Source organism: Haliotis asinina, chromosome 4 (assembly GCF_037392515.1).
Source record: "Haliotis asinina isolate JCU_RB_2024 chromosome 4, JCU_Hal_asi_v2, whole genome shotgun sequence".
NCBI lineage: Eukaryota > Metazoa > Mollusca > Gastropoda > Lepetellida > Haliotidae > Haliotis > Haliotis asinina.
In genome coordinates this window covers 57,573,152-57,595,034 of record NC_090283.1, presented here as the reverse complement: position 1 = coordinate 57,595,034, position 21,883 = coordinate 57,573,152, and the positions used below count along the sequence as shown (strand labels likewise).

General features: G+C 39.0%; 1 protein-coding gene across 3 annotated transcripts in view; it reads left to right on the top strand.

Annotated features, from left to right (window-relative positions):
• LOC137281716 (uncharacterized) overlaps positions 1–21,883 on the top strand; it is a 71,445-nt gene that overhangs the window by 36,019 nt on the left and 13,543 nt on the right. Inside the window, exons 2-3 of one of the 3 annotated variants that reach the window (XM_067813161.1) lie at positions 12,340–12,689; positions 12,781–12,893. The exons of the other annotated variants lie outside the window; for them this stretch is intronic. Of the exons in view, the coding sequence (XP_067669262.1) occupies positions 12,340–12,689; positions 12,781–12,801 (371 nt within the window). The 3' untranslated portion in view covers positions 12,802–12,893. Of the gene's footprint in view, positions 1–12,339; positions 12,690–12,780; positions 12,894–21,883 lie in introns of those variants that run through there. 3 annotated transcript variants of the gene reach the window in all.

The following is a 21,883-nucleotide window of genomic DNA, read 5'->3' as shown; positions in this document are numbered from 1 at the left end:
AATACAACCAATTAGAGGCAAATCCAGCATGGGCTGGCTGTCGTACTGGCTGTTGTAACAACTCCATGACCATACACACGAGTTATGGTGATCCTCGTATTAAGATAGCTTTTAGCTTATGGTCCTGTTTCATTCTGTCATACCGTTCAGAAGTTTGACAGTAAGCCAACTTTGGATGATTATTATTATCATTATTATTATTTATGTGTTTTTTGTGGACCTGACCAAAAAACCCAAATAACGAGTATGAATTGAATGTCATTTTAGGAAAATATTAGCTCTTTCTGGCCCAGTAATGTAATGCAGTTGAACAAACAGGTCAAGTGATGCTCATTTGACTTTAGCTCTTTGCATGTTTTCTTATTTATTAATGTGAAGATGTACAGGAGATGTTAATGCGAAAAATGATACTATCGGGTTTGATCTGCACAATGCGATCATTATCTGACACTTATTACCCATGGACTTTGTGAAGACGAATCAGCAATCACCTGCTGTTTCAAGCAACGAAATCCAGAAGTAGATGGGAACCAGATACAAAAGTGTGATTGGCTTGAGCCGTCTGACCTTGACCTTGCCTCAGTGAATTTTCATTTCTGTTCTTCATCATATGTAGAAAGGATTAATGAATTCAGGAAAAATTGAGTTTTAACTGCATACTTGTTTTTACCAAAGTGTGTTTGTGTTGTTTTCAAGGCTTTTGTACTGTGTTGTTCTACTGCACCTTTCTTTGTCGTACTTGTTTACGCATGTAGAGACTGTCCCTACATGAAGATTTGAACCCAGGCGTTCTATATGGAACTGAACACTTCTACCACTAGTCTACCCTAGTTCTCTATAGGACAAGGCCTTCAATAAACTGAAGCTGGACATGTGATTATATAATTGAAACGACGATACCAACATCTGGTGCAGTGTCATGATATATATTGCTAATAACATTTTCATTGTAGTTTTGAAATAATATATGTTCTACTTCAAATTGTTTTCTTGATAAGATAATTTGTTAGAATTTTCAATCTCCAGATTGTGGCATTGACAGTTAATGGAGGTGCGGCATTAAGGCATGGAGTTAATACTGAATGATTAATGGTCTTTGTACATAATACTGTTGTGATATTTTCAAATATGATTGCTTCATGATCCAATGAAATGTATGAAAGTTTTTGTACAGTTTTGGTACCAGTGCAAAAGTTCAGTTCTGGATGAAACCTTGAAATGCTTGAGTCTGGTAGAAGGGGGTTGATGACCCTGCAAGTTTTCCGTAGAAAGTAATTTTATCTGAGTCCTCATTATCTTATGCAATAACTGAAATAGAGTGAAATGTTATCTCAATTTGGCCAGGTGATAGTTTTCAGTGTCAAGGTGAATAGAGACAAAAAGGGAGTTAACTCTGTGTGTCAGCTCTTTAGACCTCTGATAATGTGAACTGGAATACAATATGGTTCAACTCTTTCATATGATGCCTACCCATCAGAAGAAATTGTTTTAATTACTAATTTTGTGGTGGGGTATGCTAAAATACAAGCAATTTAGTTTTTTGTCCAACATTGAACTTTTGAAGTGTCCCCTATGTTCCCAGATATTTGCCGAAATTGTTTGTGACTAGTGATTGTTTTGCATGCCAAAATGGAATAGCCACATCAAGACACTATACATTGTGAAATATTGGTCAGGGATGAATTTAATCGGGCTGTGATGATTCACTGTCATTCAGTGAATCAAACCATCTGAGATTCTTTAGTGTATTTGCATAATTCTGTTGATTTTGTTGTGTCGAAAGCCTTGGCCTTACAATATACACATGTTATGTAGTCCTTGCAACCTTGATTAATTTCCATTGTACTTAAATAAAATCCGCTGTCCCTAGGCTGGTTGAGTATTTGTCAGTGATGAGTTACTGAGATCCTGTTGTCTTGTTTCTAATGTACTCATCCTTCCTGAGATGTATGAAGTATTATTTTGTAGTGTCGGAAATTGGAGGACTTGGGGTGAATGAGTTTAAATTATAATCAAATTATATGCTTTTTAAATGTAATCACCAATTTTAAGGGGTTTTCCACATTTTTTTCTGATTAATGAATTGTAGCTAATGTCATGCAATGAAATGCACGCATGCGGAAAAGACACTTGAATTGTAATTAAGCAATAAAAGGGGTTAAAATTTTATGTTGTTCAGTACGTTTGTTCGTGAATATTCATTAAATTTAATCATTACTTCACTTCACTTAAGTGTGTTGTACTAAGACAACAAAATTCTGATAAATCGAAAATATGTTTTTTTACAATAGATAATTATTTTTACCCTTGTTTTGATTTATTTTCAATCATCGGAACACTGCTGTTGATAGGTAATCTCCAATGATGGATAGCTATCATGTGTAACTATTTCCATAATAGTTTCTTACAAGTGGACAATTTCTTTTCAGAAAATGGACTCAGTATGGGCAGGAATTTAGCTGAGCATAATACCCTGGGCCTGAACAGACTAGGACAAGATGCAAGCTTATATCCCATTTCAAATGAAGACTATAACCTGTCAGTATTCCTTAATAGCTGGAGGTTGCCACCAAAGGATGGCAGGGTTTTAGACAAACAACTTTGGCCATGTGATCAGTGTGATAAGGTTTTTACCGAACAGCGCTCAAGAAAACGGCACAAAATAGCTATCCACGACAAGGTCACGTACTCGTGCTTGTGTGGAAGGGTTTTCTCCTTCCGATGTTCCTTAAAAAGGCATAAGAAAACTTGCAGAGTGTATGTGATGAGTACTTGAGAATATTTGTTTACAGTTGGGTAGCCTTGTGGTTAAACCGTTCACCTGCAACGACAAGGACTGGTACGATTCCCTACATGGGTAAATTCTGTGAAGCCCATTTTTTGTGTGCCCCACCATGGTATTGCCGGAATATTGCTTAAAACTTTGTAAAACCAATCTCTCTCACTCACTCACGCACTAATGCATCAACATAGCTTAAGACCTAGTAGCATTTGAAGCTTAAGAATATACATTTCTCACAATTCAATCAAACTGGTGTCTATGAGTTATGCAGTGCCACACTTGTGCTCCAAGTGGGAAACGGCTGTATCACATGGGTGCACTTTTGACTTTCCTTCCTCATTTCCTTCCTCAAACATGCCATGATATTCCTGGAATAATAGGTGTTATCCAGCCATGCCCACTCAGTGCAGTTGCATGTTTATGTTTATTGTTAAGGAACAGCTTATTTACATGTCAATGTATTTAACACTTTGACATGTCATATGATGTATAATGTAAAATGATTGGCTGCTTCAAGTTGTCATTTCCATGTGATATCTCCATGATCATGTAGCCTTGTAGGTATGTTAAGATGAAATAGGTTCCACGCAAATTATGCTCCTTGCAAGAGGCAATTTAAGAGGACCTTTTTTAAAGGATGCTTCCATACAACTCACAGATATTCTTTCTAGAAAGGCGTGTAGAGATGAATAACCATATTTAAGAGAATGTTAAAATACTGATTGATATGTTTTAACATGTGGGGAGAAAATAGAATTTCTGATAAATTTTCATAGGTTACTTTTCAACTTTAAATAAAGTGCTTGATATTTGGTTTGGAAGGATATACAAAATAACTATCCAGAGTATTTGAAGGCACTGAATGATTGTTTTATCATCATGCCTTAAAAGGTTATTAAAAGTCACAAATATACACCACCAAAGAACTCGGGGGCCACCTGACTACAGATAAATATAGATATATACAAATTGGTTGATCCAAAACTTCTTTTGAGTAGCATGTCAGATTATTTTTTGTTATCATCTGAAAGAATGAAAACATTCTTAATTTTCTTTTGAGTCACATGTCAGATTAATTTTTGTGAAAGATTCACAACATGCTCTAATTTGTTTGAGTGGCATGTCAGATTTAAGTCTGTTACGTGGAAGAATCTCAACATGTTTAACTTTTGTTAATCGTGACAGAAGAATCTAGTGCTTTTTAGTTATATATGTAGTTGAGTAGTACATTTCTGTGATAAGTTAGATCAGTATTACTGGTTACTTTCAGGGTTTTCTTACAAGCAGCTCACCACGTGTTTCATGGAGTCATTGATGACATTTCTTTTCCTTCGTCAGTACAAATTTTGAGTTCTTACGCAGGGCCCTGTACCTCAAGGCGATCATGGTGCTACGACAGTCGTAAGTCTGTTAAAGTATGGCAGTTATGATTATCCTAGAGCTGCGATCGCTATATGGAATGGGACCCAATTCACCTGTTATAAATCATAGTGTTTTATGTAACAGTTTTAGGCAGATCTTCTTGCACATTTTTGATCTGGAAGACATGGATCGCCATGTGCAGGTGTTCATGCTTTTGACGTTGCTGTGGGGTTTTTTCAATAAAATTGTATCAGTGCTGCATATTTGCTTTGCTTTTTTTGTCGTGATGGGACCGGGAAGTGTGGCCGGGTTATTAGCCAGGTGGTTAAAGTGTTCACTTGTCACACCGAAGACATGGGTTCGATTCTCCACATGGGTACAATGTGTGAAGTCCATATCTGTCCCTTGCCAGTATATTGCTGGAAAAGTGCTAAAAGTACAGAAAAACTAAACCCCATCACTCGATATTTTATCATGAAGGACTGTGGGGTAGCTATTGATGACAAAGACAGGTTCAATTACCTATGTGGGTACAGCATCCAAAAAATATCTGGTGTCCTCTGATATTTCTGGAATATTCCCAAGAACAAAGTAGAAGCATACTTTCAGAGAGTAAGACAGCTATCACTTGAAACATGAATTTGAAATGCCGTTCTAGTTACATTTGTGTTGGTTTCATATTATTTTAGGTCATAAGCTAAAAGTGAACATTACTGAAAACTTCGCCAAAACATACTTAAAGGCTTGTGATCTCATGAGTTTTAGGCATGGACTGTGAAGGTGTGTTTGGCCGAGAGGGATGGTGGGATAGCCCAGTGGTTAAAGCTTTCGCTTGTCACGCTGAAGACCTGGGTTCAATTCCCCTCATGGGTACAATGTGTGAAGCCCATTTCTAGTGTCCCATAATATGATATTGCTGGAATATCGCTGACAGCAGCGTAAGGCCATACTCACTCGCTCACTCATGTCTAGCTGAGCAGTACAAGTGGATGTAGTTAGTGATGAAAGTGATTGTTTAAATTGATTATGAAACACTACTAGGAGTAGTCAGATTTAGGATTGGTGGGTTGTTTGTGTGGTTCATTGAAATTTTAGTTCAATTTTATCTTCTCTTATTTTCATTATCTTGATTTCTAATTTAGGAAAACTTGAAAATAACAAATATGACATATAGTAGGACAAATGCAGGTTTCGGTTTCTGCGACCTCACTTTGGCTTCTTTGATGGGTGTTTTTGAAGTTGAGATGAGGAACAATGACTTCAATTATGGATGTACAACTTCTTTCATTAGGTGAAGGCAACATTTCTACATTGATTCTATTGTCGTTATCAAGCAAGTGATACATGAGACAGAAATAGAGTGTGTATAGGTGATGACATTCACTTCTGCTGTTCACCAGCTACCAGAGAGTCAAAACTGCCAACTAGCTTTGACTTTTATTTGCTTTCAGACCTCAGAAGTGTGAGCCTTGGTGGGGGAACTTATTACCCAGCTCTTCCAGGACCAGTGGTGTTCCCTGGAGGAATGACCCTAACTGCAGCCGACCCTGTAGACTATGACTTGCCCTTGTTGTTTGATAAAGCAGGGAAGGGAATAATCAAGTCGATTATTGGCGATAAGAGAGCCTTGTATCCCTGCGAGGAGTGTGGGAAAATGTTCACCGATCAGGCAGGGAGGCGGCGGCATCGCGAGGCCAATCATGACAAAGTGACGTACACTTGTGTTTGCGGAGGGGTATACATGTACAGGGGTTCTTTACAGAGACACCAGAAACAGTGTCCCATTCACAAACAAGCGTGATAGTTTTGGAAGGTTGGTCTTGGTGCTGTAGCCAGGTTGTTTGATTCAGGGAGTGATCATTGTGTGAGAATTTGTGTCTTGAGACACTGAGCTGGTATCGTGACTTGTGTTGTTAATGCAGATGATGCCCGCCCCTCAACTCATCACTGTTCAAACATGGATCTGCTGAATTCTCGTTTGCTGAATTGGAAAACTCTCAACTCTTGTCATCTTGAAAAGATGAGCTAATGCTTGTTGTTACGATGAAAAGTCAATTGATAAAAAAATAATAAAGGTTGGACAAGTACACTTTAAAAATGAATGTTTCGTGGCTCAGGTTGTAAAGCAGTAATGAATAACTTCCTTGTTAGGCAATTATGAGTAGACTCAACACACAGTTTATGATGCACTGATCTTTTACAATGACCAATGCTTTCTCTGTTCTGTACTTCATAAATCTTATCTTCTCTTTCCTTCTCCCATTTGTTTCAAGGTGTCCATGTTTGACCAGTAATCAGTGATCTCATCATGAATACATATTCCAGTTCCGGTGTCAACAAAATCTAACTTTTGTTGTTTTCAGACCATGGCGGTTCAATGAGAAATCAACAAAGTTCGGTTCTTGATAATCCACCGGGAGGAAACAGTGTAGGCTGGAGACAGTTGTCAGGGAATAGTACTGATGTGTCCATGCTCTTTGATTTTCTGGGAGGATCTCAAATGCCCTCTGATAAGAAAAAGACAGGCTATACTTGTGAAGACTGTGGGAAGGTGTTCACATACAGTCAAGGGATTAAAAGACATCGGCAGGCTAATCATGATAACCTCAAGTATATCTGTGCTTGTGGGGGAGTTTATAGTTATCTTGGCACACTGCAGAGGCATCAGAAAAGATGCACAATCCACCGGGATGCACATCCTGTAGATCCTAGTGGATAGTAGAGAATGCTTAATGCATTTAGGATCCTATTCTTTGTAGAGGGAACTTCATGCTTTGCAGGGGATCCAAGTTTATAGTTAAGGATCCTTATCCTTTGTCGAGGGTCCTCCTGCTTTGCAGAGGATTCTAGTGCATAGTTAAAGATCTGAGGCACCTGATTTTTTTGTGATGCTAGTGCTTTGTGTAGGATCTTTGTGCATTGTTAAGGATTTTATTCTTTGTGGAGGGATCCTGATCCTTTGCAGAGGATCATAGTGCATTGCTGAGGGTCCTCATGCCAGGTACAGGATCCTGTTGCATTATCAAGGATTGTGATGCTTTGTAGAGCACCCTGTAAAAGATGGTAGTGCATATTTGAGGATCTTTGTGATTTGTGAAGGATCCTAGTGCAAGAATCTTGCTAAGGATCTTCATGCCCTGAAATGACCTTTGTCCAGTTAACACTTATCATTTGGACTTGAATCTCTAGGGAAACTTATCCATTGTGTCCTCTACAGATTCTATCTAAAAATAAACAAAGGCATTCTATCATTTTCTGAATTTGGTGGCAAGAACCTGTTCATCTTTGGTCGACAAATAACTCAAGAACAGTTGATGTGACATTGCATAACTGAAAGCAGACTGAACGAAAAATTGTAAAATTCAACAGTGTATTTGACTTTTATGTTTTTATGAGAAAATAATTTTATTTGCACAAAAAGTGTCTTGGGGAACCAAGATTTATGTGAAATGGAAGTTTTGTCAGATTGTGGTTGATCGTTTGTTTTCTTTTAGCAGACTGAACATGTAATTTTTTGTTTTATTATCAAAATTATTGTAACTTTCTTATGATGTACATATGATGCATGTAGCTTTGGACTAAGTAAACTATTAAATTGGTACAACCACTAGGTTTGTTTTTTGTTTGTTTGCAGGCTCGGACAGCTATTTTGGTCCAGGCCAGCCTGAGGGTGGAGATAGTGGACTGGCTTATGATCAGATGGGAGGGGAGTTTGGCAGGGGGACAGAAATGGTGTCAGTGCCACCTATGATAGCTAAGCGCTTCACGAAGCAGAAAGGGAAAGCGAAGGGGGATAGTTTTCCGTGCGAGATTTGTGGGAAGGTGTTTACAGACCCAAGATGGAGGAGAAGGCATAGAGAAGCAAACCATGACAACCTCACTTACCCTTGTGTGTGTGGGAAGGTCTATAAGTACCGTTGTACTCTCCTCAAGCATCAGAAGTCTTGCTTTTGTTACAAAGCAGCTGACGTGAGGGGACAAGAAATTTTCAAATTGTGATGTTTCTGGAAAGGATCAAACTGCATCTTGTGACACGATTTAGTTGTAGTTTTTAGATGTTGCAGTCAGGCTGTGACAAGTAGTCCAATAGCAGAGAAAGGGACTTGTTTTGATTGACACAAGAGTCTAAGGGGAGGTAACTCTCATCTTGACGGACATGCCTGATTAGGGTTTCTGTGGAATGAGTCCTATGCTGTTTAACCATCTTGACGTATTGGTTGAGATTGTGATGACACAAGGAGACACTTTTTTACCCCATGACATGTTTTTCACCTTGTAACGTATGAAGACATATTTTCCTTGGCACTAGATTGACAGTGTCCTGATTAGGAGGCATCTCCATTTGTGAGGTAATGATTGATTAATGAGTTGTTTTTATACACTGTTTAGTGATCCTGAAAGTGTCAAGATTCGTGTAGCCCATTGGTTAAAGGACTTGCTAGGCCAACTTGTAACATGAAAAGCTTGGTGTTTCATGACATGATTCGGCATCATGATTGCAGAAACTGGCAGGGGAAAAAGGTTGCTCACGTTCTAAAAAATGGCGTATTTCTAGGTTAAACTAGAAAAGGTGTAGCTGGAGTGCATAGTGAGTTGACAGTGCCTAGTTGTTTGTTGTAACTGCAGGAATGTGAATGAAGATTGCTTGGTGCAGCCATTTTGACCTCATTTCCGAAGTCTTTTGTCAGCCATTGGCCAAGATTAGTGACAAATGATGTTTTTGAAAATGAAAATTGTTGTCAATCACCTTTTTACCTTTATGTATTTACCTTGAAACATTCCTTTGTATAAAATTTGATAGACATTTGTAAATTTTTAAGCAATTTTAACCTTCACAGACCATACTCACTTTTTAACCTTGTTGCATGACTGTCAGTCATTATTGAGTTTCAAAAGCTGATTCATGTTAGAATAGATGTTTTATTGCTTTCAGGCTATTTGGCTGGCTCTTCTTATCAGGATTCAAGCAAGTTTGGTCATTTTGGAGCGGCTTCTGGACAAATGTCTTCCTATAATCTAGAAACTAGTGTACCTACTGCGTATGAAAGTTTTGAAAATTTCCAAGCAAGGACTGTAGACCCCAAAAAACCTGTTTTCCCTTGTGATGAGTGTGACAAAGTATTTGCGGATGCCCGAGGCCGAAAAAGACACAAAGATGCTCACCATGACTTTGTTACCTACACCTGCCTTTGTGGCAAAATCTACAAATATCGCTTCACATTCCTGAAACATCAGAAATCATGCTTTATCTTCAACTCTGTTTGATTGCCAGAATGTAGCACTAGACGATTCTATTGTGACATGGATTTGTTCAGCATCAAGTAGAATCCAACTTTTATTGGTTTCAGGTTATGCTGCTTGTGTTGGTTTGAGCGAAACCTTCAAGGGTAGCTCTGTTCAAGGTGGCTTTGACCTTGCATCAAGACAGACTCAACCTTGGCCGAGACTTCAGTCCCAGTTCGAGGCTGTTCCTCAGTCCCTGCAATATAGCAGGGGTATGGTGGAAAATATGGGTTCCGATATGTATAGTTTTCCTTGTGAAATCTGTGGGAAAACGTTCTCTCAGCTTCGCTTTGTGAAAAGACATGTTGAAGCTACTCACGAGAATCGGACTTACTCATGTGTTTGTGGAAAAGTCTATAAGTATGTCAGTGCTTTACAAAGGCACCAAAAAGCTTGCAGTGTGTTTCAACTGTCCAAGAGCTGAACGCATCTGATGGGAAGGAGGAGCTGGGAATTTGTATGGATCTGAACTGGAGGTTTAGAAATCTCAGAGACTGATTTTTGTTCCTTTCAGATTTGAGTCGTCATTACTCAGGAGATTCTGATGGCCATAACTGGATGCATGTAGACGCAGTCTGTGGACAGACGACAATAGACGCAGCGTGTGATCAGTTGTTTAATGTTGGTGATACACCCAATAAGCTAAAGTCTGGCGAGGGAAAGACACTTTGGCCTTGCACAGAGTGTGGCAAGGTTTTTACTCATCCTCACTCACGAAAACAACATAAAGAAGCCATTCATGATAAACTAACATATGCATGTGTCTGTGGGAAGGTCTACACCTTCCGTAATGCATTACAGAGACATCAGAAATCTTGTTCACAGTATCTTTTGATGCTGAAATAAAAGGAATTCAAGAACAAAAATATGGGAATGGACCTTACATTAGAATTTTGAAGGATTGTGTTTTAGGATTTTTTCAGGATTTCATCATGGATGAATTGAGGTAAAGATTTCCATCTTACAAAATTCATCTGTACAGTTATGGGCAGTTCTGGTATTGAGTTTTACACTTAGCTGATCACATTAATTTAACTGACTGAGTTCATGCTTGTTCGACTTGTTGCGGATACTGCTGTGCTTGAAATTTCTGTAGGAAAATGAGATCATTGTAGGCTAGGGTGCACCTTGTTCCTTTGTAGAGGACTAATATTACTTGATAGCCAGAGTGATCCAGCACAAATCTCGGTGACAATGCTCTTGTGAGACTAAGTTATCAAGAGGAGGGCATGAAATGAGTGTCAGTTGTGGCAAGTAGTCTTGTTTGTCCAGGGACTGGTGAAAATCTGGAAGGTTTACTTGTTTTTCAGGGGTGATCGGTTAACCTCACTTAACTCATTTGATCAACCCTTTTGCCTCCATTGATGAGGTGATGTTACCATGGGAGACAGTTTGAAGAACTCTTGTTTTATGACTGAGAATGGAATAAGTGAAAGCTGTATGAATAGCAAAGACAGTCCTGTCAAATGAAACACCTTTTGCCAGGAAACCATAAAGTCCTGTGAATTCTTGTATTTTATATGCTGTCTCACTTTAAAAATGTTCAGATTTTATATACAGTTCCTTGTCTCTGTCAGCTGTCTGTAACCAGTTGTACGTACAGTAGAATCATGCTACCAAATGCTCCTCAGTTCCTACCTGTGGGCACTTGACTCGACATCTGAAATGTTTAACCAAACACATCACTGGTAGATCACACAATAGTTTATCTTATTGTCAGTTTTGTGCAACGTAGTATTGAATTTTGGTGTCTTAGTCTTGATTCGATGACACACACTGAGAAAAATCCTCTGATGTAAATAAACTGGTGCCTAAATTGTTTTGAGTGTTGGCATATATAGTTGAAACCTCTGAATGACTTCTGGGGAAAGAATGATGTTGATGCTCTGGTACATTTACCTGAATGATTTCAGTCCAAAACTCTAAGGTCCTTTTTGTTGTTTTCAGATTTTGGATGTTCTGTTGCTAATGGGCAGCAGACAGCAGGTCGGGCAGTGAGTTCTGGTCAGTGGGATTATTATGCTGGTTCATATGGAGAACCATTGTACCAGTCTCAAGGTCAGGGAAAGGGGAGTTGGAAAACTCATAGGACCTCAAGTCACGCCAAAAGGAAAGGCCCTTGGCCCTGTACTGTTTGTGGGAAAGTATTCCTGGACTCAACGTCCCGACAGAACCATAAAGAGGCTGAGCATGATAAGCGTACATATGCATGTGTTTGTGGGAAGGAGTACAAATATAGGACAGGTCTGCGCTTGCACAAAAAAGTCTGTTCGATGACGAATTAGCACTCCTGGATTCTAAATTGCAACAGCCATTCAGAGGTTCAACTTGGAACATATGCGTATATTCGTGGGAAGGAGTATTGCAAGTTCTGTTTGATGATGAATAATGATGAGGGTTTCCGTCAAGTTTGGATGACCAATTTCACAGTTGTAACTGGTGATTCAGTTGTGTTGTGAGTGCATAGAAATGTGTCTGTCTTACCTTGGATGCATTGAGGAATGGACTGTAGTGTTGTCATTGTCGACTGTTCACATATTTGAGAAATGTACGAAAGGATGCCAGTGAAGTCAGCTTTGCAAATCAGTTGGGAAAGTTCTTAACCATCAGATGTGACTTAAAGTATATTGTGGTGGCTATGCAGTATATGATATAATTGACTGAGTAATTGACCATTTGGATCAAGTACCAGAATCTGAGTCACTGATGATTATCAGTGTACAAAATGGTGATGTGTAAAACAAGAAGAAATTGATGCACACTTTGAGCACATGATGACACAGACTGTTTGCAGTCCAGCGTTTCAGAAGGTATATAATCCGTGGCATGTGAAGAGCAAGGAAAATGACTTTATGTAATAAGTGTGTCACAAAAGTATGTTCTTGAAAACTAGACTTTTTTGTTGCTTTCAGGCTTCTCTGTGGTGGCAAATGCTCCAAAGACAGAGCTTGGTGAAGGAGGATTTGATAGTCAAACGATTGGATCTGCTGTTTATGTAGCTGACAACATAAGGATGAATGTCAGGCCCCAGGGAGACCCTTATGTTAATTCACCCCAGGGCCTTTCCAACATGAAAGGGGAACTGTTTAGGAAGCGATGGTTTTGTCCAGATTGTGGGCGAGTGTTTCTTGAGAAAAAGACTATGCTGGTCCATATAGATGCTATCCATAACAATGTGACACTGCCGTGTGTGTGTGGGAAGACGTACAAGTACCCGTTTGCTCTCAGGAGACATAAGAAAACATGTCAACTAAGTTTACAGGTGCAGAAGTAGACTGCTATAGCGATTGTTTCGGGTATCTTTGTTGAACGGTTCTGTGATGAAACTAGCCAAACCTTTTTGTTACTTTCAGATATTGGAGGACAGAGTATAAGCCAGACAGAGTATTCAGTAGGTCTGCTCAGAGAGAGAATCTGGAAGCCGGGTGGATTTCTTGGACATTCGTCATCTCCTGTTGTTGGTGAAGGCCTCGCTATGCGTGTTAATCCGTTTGATAGTTCATCATCGCCAGTTGTTCCAGATGGCCTTGCTTTGCGTAATGCATTTGACGGTTCTTTCCTTGGCAAAGATGGCGAATTGTCGAGTCAAGTGAAGGCGATCCGAAATTCGACTTGTGACGAATGTGGCAAGATTTTTGCCGATTCCAAATCCAAATCCAACCACAAACGGGCAGTGCATGATAAACGACCATTTTCTTGTGTCTGTGGCAAGGAGTATAAATACATGACAGGGCTGAGGATGCATAAGAAGAAATGTGCGTGTGCTAAGATGATGAGGGATGGCCATGACTGAGCAGCTTGAAGACTGGATTACAACATAACCTTGATGATACTGCTTCTTCTTTGGAAGCAAGCTGGTCGTCTATGGCTTTTAATAGATTGACGCTTTTGTGACAAACTTTGGAAATTCGTCGTGTTCATCAAGTCCTTTGGAATTCTTTAGTACATTTCTTGACAATATTAGAAGTATTTTAGTTGTCATTAAATATTCTGAAACTGTATGGACAGTTTTGTGGGCTAGTTTTTAAAGCTATTTTTGATGTCACGTCTGGAGAATGTTTAGTTCTTAGATCAGGGACAACAAACATACAAACCACGTTAATTTGGATGGATGATCAGTTCTTGGTAGTGTAGGTACTGGAGTGAGTTGATGAGGATGTCGTCGTTGGGTGATGATGTTCGAGGGATGAAGGGATCAGATACATTTTATGCATGGATATTTTGATGATATTTTCCATCCAACATCTGAAGGTATAAGATACCAAGAGTGTCATTTGTTCTGGAAGATACCTTGCTCTTCAGTGACCTTATAATGAATGATAAGGAAAAGCCAGGGAACTGAGTGACCAATGGAGTCTGGAGGCACTTTGTTGTAGTATTCAGTATATTGAGGTCTGAAGTTACCTCCAGATATGTCCAGTGTATTGAGGGCTGAAGGAACCTCTCAATGAAGTGCAATGTGTCTGAAGGTACTGCACTGTGATGTGCCATAAGTGTTGAAAACTAAAGATGACTTTTGTTCAAGAGTGTTGATGGTGACAGCTGCATCTCATGTCCACTGTGTAAGATTGTTTTTCCTGTTGCATCCTCCTTGCCAGCATGATACCTATTGCAATCTCCTTTGAAGGAACTCGAGCTTCTTCTTCCTGTGTTTCAGGTTATGGAGTTGCATTGAACCCAGATCAGCATTTACCTGACAGTGTTGGCCAGTCATGGCCTCATAGACAGGCTTTCATGGAACGGTCGGGTTCTGATCCGTCTGGTGCGCTCCCCTTCTCTATCAACCTGGCTGACAATTCCCTCCTTCACATTTTCCCGTCTGTCAAACAGGGTGATAAATCTGTGAGGAAAACATACATATGTGACCAGTGTGGTAAATCATTCGGAGATGCAAAAGCGCGAAAGACGCACGCTGAGGCTGTACATGACAATTTGACCTTTCAATGCCATTGTGGCAAAGTCTATAAGTACAGACCAGGTTTACTCAGGCATAAGAAATCATGCATATTATGTAACCAGACTGCAGGTCATAATCCTTGTGGCAATGGTAGCTGACCTGAACAGTTACAGTTGTCTTATTCATATCCTCATTGTGCAATTCAGAGTTGCTTCCCTTAGATCATTCTGGTTCTGTTCCAGTTGTGGGCCCAGGTTTTCTTTCAGGGTTGCCAATTCAAGTTTCACCAAAGTGGCACCTGTTACTCAATTCCACTTGCTTTCCTCCTCTACATCGTCAAGAAAAACATTTAAGAAAATGTCGAGCCATTTATTGCCAGACTCAGCCTGATGTTTTATAACTAAAATCCAAGGTGTAAAACAAGGCGTTTGGCTAATAGTCATTCGTGCCCCCTGAACCTACATTCTTCTAATTTTGCAGTTTGACCGGTTTACAGTGAATCTGGCCAATGTTTATTGCAGAATTCACTGCCTGTATATACAGTATTACCACAAGTTTGATAAATTCTATAACTTTAATTCAAGTAATAATCCTCTCATGGCATCCCATTTGTTCACTGTCAGATTGAGTTAATCTTTGAAAGAAATTGTATTTTTATTTTGTGTAGATATTATCGATATCTTAAGGATATTATTTATTTATATTTGTTTCAATAGTATTGCTATGTCAATTGTCACACAATTATCACAAATAATTATCACGTCTTTCCCGCAGTTCATCTCTCACTGGACGGTGACATATAAGTAGTAGATAAGTCTCGATATTTGTATATGTGTGTAGTTTTGTAATTAAGATTATTGACAGTAACTGCTCGTATCTAGAAGTGTCTGCAATGTCACTGTTATGGCTTTGGGGATGGCTCACAAAGGGAACTGTCAATGGCATAATGCTACCCCTCTGTATGTATCAGTTTTGAATATTCTTTTAAATTGTGTGAGGATAGCTGTGTTGTCAGTATCATTGTCAGCTGAGGGTCAGACATTGGTACAGATTAGTGGTGCTGCGACATGGCATACAGGGCCCCGTTTCACAAAACTCTCGTAAGACTAAGGTCTCATAACTTTTCTCGTAGCATTTGTACCTGGCATTCTGTAACATAGGAGGTGCAAAGGCTACGGGAAAAGTTACAAGACCTTAGGCTTACAGGAGTTTTGTGAAACGGAGCCCAATACTGTATCGATTCATTATGAGTCATATCTGTGTAAATCGGCCGTCACACGACAAACCAAAGTCTGACACAAGTTGGAACATCCCCACAACTTGTCACCAACTCCAATTTCAGAGGTGTCAGACTGTTGTCGAGAATTAGGACCGGTTTCTACTCTCCCCCATTTTTCCTTTTTTCGGTCTTCTCAAATTTGAGTTTGACATCTGTAGTGTTGTCAAACTCATGTTGTTCAGACACTGCCACTTGAAGTCAATGAAATTGTCATGTGACCTCTCTGATAGAGACATGTCACTCAAATGACACTAGAGTTTGACAATATGTGTTTGACATGTGAAACTGTGTGTTTGACAACTTTTAAATTTCCTCATGGTGTTGTCACAGTTAAGTTTGCCATGTGAAGGCCACTTATAAGTAGTGTGAATGATAGCAAACTATGTAGGAAAAACTTATGCGCTTTCAAGTATTTTCTGGTTGGCAATAAATAGCATAATCTGCAGAGTCTCCAAGTTAAAATCTCAAATCTTTGTTCTCAGAAATATGTTAAAAAAATGATTGACTGTTGAGGTACACTGGTTAGAATGGAGAGAAATGAACTCATGAAACATAGGTTCAGTGTCTGGTTTCCAATCTTTTCACACCCATTGTATCAGGATACGTATTGTAACGCATGCTAAACATTTCGTTACTCCTCTTGTGCACATTGTTTGATGACAACTAATTGTGGATCTCCAAATAAATCATGCTTGCCATAAAAGGCGACTATGCTTGTCATCAGAGGCGACTAACGGGATCGGGTGGTCAGGCTCCCAGACTTGATTGACACGTCATCGGTTCGCAGTTGTGCAGATCGATGCTCGTGTTGTTGCTGAATGTTGTCATTGGTAATTTCTCGTGTTATTGCATTGAACTATACTCTTCAAAAAAAAATGCAGGGGATAATGGACTTTCAATTTGGATAGGAAGTGTAAATGTTGACTCATGTTTCAAGGACAGACATCTTAAGAACGCACCACCATTTCCCTCTATTATCACCCCTAAATACAACGCAGTAGCCCCGTACACGTGCATGGGGTCCCATTCCTGATTTTGATGGGCTTTTTTTCAAGAAGGTCGTGAAATCACTTAGAACATACATTTTCACACTCATCTTGCATCACACATTTGTTAGTGTTTGTTTCTAGTCGTTTGTTTTAAAATGAAAATCGTATACATGCAAATTACATGCCATACACCAATCATCTTTCGAAAGCAACTACATTTCAAATAACTGTGGTTGTGAGGAAGTGCAAATGCTGATGCACTCTCAAAACAATAATCTCATATCAACATTGACTGACTCCGATAAATCTCCTAAATATTTTTAATCGTAAATAAAAAAAGTAAAGTTCCCCTACTTTTTTGTGAAGAGTGTATATGACCATTGCTCTTTGCTCTCTCACTGCTGTTACACAGGAAGATAGGTGTGAAAGAATGAGTGTTTTCTCTCACTTTCATGTTTCTGTTTTTGCAGACGTCAATAGATCTAAGTGGGTTTTAGCTATTGCTTTTAGATTTTAGACTTTTTTTGCCCTTCTCTGATCCTGTGTATTGGTAAAGTTAAAATCTTTCATCCTGTTCCAAAGATTATGAGGAATTTTGTATTCGTAATTTTATAAAGATATCATTATGAGGAATTTTGTATTCGTAATTTTATAAAGATATCATTGTTTCAAAGAACCCAATTTGTTTTAGCCCAAATTTCTTTTGATCCTTTTGGTGAAACACAAAAGTATTTTTTTTTTTTATGAACTATTTGTAAAATGCCCTGATGAGAAGATTCTCATTTGTATTAAGTGTTCACTTTCAGTGAAGTTCGTATGAAGGTCTGAACAGTTGATCTCATCCATTTTAAATAACCAAGACGTGTCAGACATAGGAGATACTATGCCATTGATATAAAAGAAATGGTCTCATCTGTAGCAAATTTAATTTGAAGTTGGCGATGATTTCCTTTGCATAATATCGTTTAGTATCTGATAATTTCAGGTTGATGTTCAAGAGAGATGGGTGAAATTACCCACAACCTTTGCAAATTATGCCAATATTCCTGTTTTCCTTAGTGGATAGAAAAGATAAGCACATTGTTCTGAAATGGTCAAGTACCTGTCAAAGGGTCAGGGATCATTGTTTCAGTCGGGAGCACGAGTCAGTGTGGTGTGTTAGGTTATATTCTGTCATTTTATGTAAATTCATGAATGAGTAGCTTTGCATGTACATATATGTAAATCTCATGAAAGTTGGTGATTTTGAAAATGCAAGCTGAATCATTGGTCAAACACGATTCTGTCTTGTGGTAGGAGACTTGACACATTAGGACAACCCAAGAAGGTCATTATTCCTTGTGAACGTCTCTCCACTCCAAGAAAACTTGCTGACTCAGCAGGCAGTCGTTCATGTGTATATTTGGTGCATATAGGAAGATGAGCATATTTATCTAGCTATGATATTTGAGTATGGAGCAGTGCATATTCACGTTCTTATCCTCGATGTGTGTGTACATACATGTATATTTCAATTGTCATGTGCATATGATTTTCATAATAAAACTTTGAAGTATTTCTAAGGTTGTGTTAAGCTTCTGTTTCAATAGTGTCTGTAATTAGGGAGAAATCAACTGAAGCCTGGAATGCCGTTTGAGACACGTCAGTCATATAGTCATTTGTATTGTTGATTGGTGTATTAGTTTTGTACTCCTCTACCAATAGATACCATGCCATTGTTATATGTGGATATACCCCACACAGAAATGGTATACTGACTCGCAAGCCACCTTTGTTACATCCTTAAGTACAGGACAGGCTTGTGTGAAGAACTATCTTTTACGTCTTTGTGACATATCCAGGAGATAGAACCTTCATCGCTTTCTGGCCCAGTGCTTGATTTAATGTTATAAGGAGAGGACTTGTGTACTTCAGAAATGAATTGCAACATATAATATATGTCTTGCTGAAGTCGATCACATATCTGCTATATTGCTGGAATATTGCTGATTGCAGTGTGGAAGTAAACTCCCTCGCCCAATCAGATATATAAACCAATCCGTATCAAAATGGTATGTTCTCTACAGAAGCCAAACCACCAACATTCATTCATGTTCTCATTGGTTGGATTGATGACTCCTGAATGGAGGTAACTGTTTTCATTTCATAAATTAAAAGAGCATAGATGGCGGAGTTGTCGAAATTTGCTGCTTAAAGAGATGTCTGATATGACCTGACTCATAGTTGTTAAGATATGTTGGCACCATACAGTATGTATGGTGAATGTCTAAGACACAAGATTTCAGGATTTCTCCCACAGTCTGGAATATAGCTGAAAGCAGCAAAAACCAAACGTCACTCACGTAAAGATGTGTGATGTGAGGTGGTTTCAGTCAATCATCTTCCTGAAAGAGATTGATGACTGCCACATTGAACTGCACAGACATGGAGACCGACACACAGACAAACACACAGTCACACGGTCAAAGGCTGACAACACACATTGCTGTTTAGATTGTATGACCTGTTTGCAAGACACTGTGGTATAGTTAGAATATTGTTGATTCAAGGCAGCAGATAAACAACTTGACTGATAGATACAGTATCGCTGCTCATTGAGCATATATATACAGAGGTGTGAACCCTAACTTCTTTGGGCCTGATTATTATGATTTTGACCATTGAATTACACCATTTCACTTTCACTGTTAAAATAACACTTTTCTGCTCGTTTTACGAAAGTCAGTAAAGGGAATACAATTCTACAGGGAAGTGTTTTGTAACACACCAGTGTTGGGGTTCAGAAATGGCCTTGCACCGATTGGAATTGCTTCCTCTTAGCATCACACTAATTCCAGTTAACTTGAAAGTAATAACAGTATTTTGTGTCACGTGACCAACAATTTTTGATGTATGGAGCTTCATAATGATTGGTCACATGTATTTCTGTTTAGAACCTTCCTTTTGTGAAAACATGAACAATGTCGAAGTGACAGCCAGACAAGTATTACACACTTTAGGTTGAAATTACACTTTTTAACCTTAAGTATTACACTTTGGCCCAAACTAGGGTTAGTATCTCTGTTTATGGTTCTTAGTTATGTAAGTGATGTACATGTATTTCTTTGTTTGGTATTGCTGGAAGAAACCTGAAACTCAAGTTCCCTTTGCAGCTATTTCTTAGTACAGTAGATAAAAAACAAACTTGTGGTTAAGCTAGTGGACTGAGGCAGAATTTACAGGCTGTGGACCTTGGTACTACAAAAACATTTCAGATGACGTTCCTGCTTACACTGGGTCCCTATACTCTATGAAGTGACTGGATAGATGAGAAATCAGTTTTACACCAGTGATGTGTCATCATAAGCAGATGGTGTAGATACTTATAGTATGAGTCACTGGTTTGTTTGATCCTGAATGAATTGCATCCTGGTGCAGGAACTGGCCAAGATAAGGCATTACATGACAAACAAACAAACAGCAACATTTCACGAGAAATATCATTCCTAGATAATATGCCTCCAAACAGTGTTTATCCCAGAAAAGATGCAGGCCTTAAGGACCCAGCACCACAAAATGTTGTCCTGATTATAATGTGTCGGCCCTATATTTTAATGTGAAAATAATACCCTGAGTTATCAGGAATGAAAAAGCTGTCGACCATAAGGACATTGTCTTACATGGTGGGATTACAACTTCCTCTTTGTACCTAGCCCTGTGCGCCAATACATTTTGTCAGTGGAATGCTGTCAGTGGCCATGTTATAGTTGTTACATTTGCTGTTGCATATGTTTACTTTCACATAGTGAGTTACATTGTATGAACACGTAGAGAACATTCTGGCCAAAGAAACTGAAGTTGACAGTTGCTGTTTTTCTGATGCAGATGGCAGTGGCACTAACGTGACCACCAAGTTACGTTTTAATAATTTGCTGTTGCACATATTTAAGTTTGCCTCACTACAAGTAATCGATTAATTATTTTAACACCTAACCTCAGTTTCCTATTTTTCATACAGGGCTAGGCACATGCAACAGGGTTAGCAACATTTTTTAGTTATCAGCCCTGTGGGCTTCCTGTCTTTTTTAGGAGTGTCATACACTGATAAGGACCTGCAGAAAACAAAAGCTGTGGGTCCGAGTGGTTTTCAGTCAACTTCAGGCCTAAGGATGTACGTTAAGTTTGAATGCTTCTTTCAAAACTGGTTCAATGGCCATTAAGACTATGCCAGCTCATTATGTGTGGGTAATACTACCTTTACTTTAAAGGTAGTAGTTTCCTTTGTTCTTGCACCAATCCGCAATGCCATTCAACCAGTTCTCTAAAATGCCAGAGGTAGACTGAAACACGAATGAACTTTTTGTTACTTTCAGGTGAGGGGAGTTCTATCAGTTTCAGTCCATCTCTGGCTCTCGATACAATGATAAGAGGGAACGGACCCCAGGCCTATGCCCAGACCCTCTGGCAAGGAAAGCACATGCAGTTGACCCCTGCAGGATTGTGCATGGGACTCGATCTCAGTGCCAATTCCATCGTCCAAGCTTACGACCAACCCCCGATACGAGACAAACCTGCTGGATCCAAATGTGCTGTTTGTGGCAAGGTGTTTGCGACTCCTCGGTCGATGTATGACCACAAGGCAGCCGTCCATGATAATGTTTCCTATATCTGTGTCTGTGGAAAAAAGTACAAATATAGACCTGGCTTGAAAAGTCACCAGAAGAATTGTATTGTGAGGAAAAATAGCTTGAATCTTCCAGCATAGTCTGGATTGTGAGATGGGTAATTATCTCAGTCCAATACACAATACATTTTATTATCATTCTCCTGTTAGTTTTTCAGTTGAGGTATGTCAAAACAGATCTGATATTCTTTCCCATGGAACATGTTATTCACATTTCTTCTCTAAAGAAATTAAACACAATCAAAATGTCCATTTTCATAAGTCATGATAAACATATGAACAAGTAATTTACCTTCTGTTTTAAACCACTTTTTTCATCACATCACCGTTACTATGTATACTGAGGGAAACAAATAAGGGGAGATCACTTCTATATAGCGTTTCTTTGTCCAGTTTCAGAATTTCACCTATAGAGCAATACAAAGCTTGCAAAGAAACCTGGAAAAGAATAAAGCAACACTTGTACTTTCATGTGTTCCCTTATTTGTTTCCATGAGTATATTATAATTGTCATTCCAGATTGTCAGAATTACTAGTTGATTCTGTATTCCCTTGTGGAGTGTTTCGTTGCCGACTGAGTAGCATGGCTTCCACTGTATATCATATTCAGTGTAGAGTGTAGATGGAC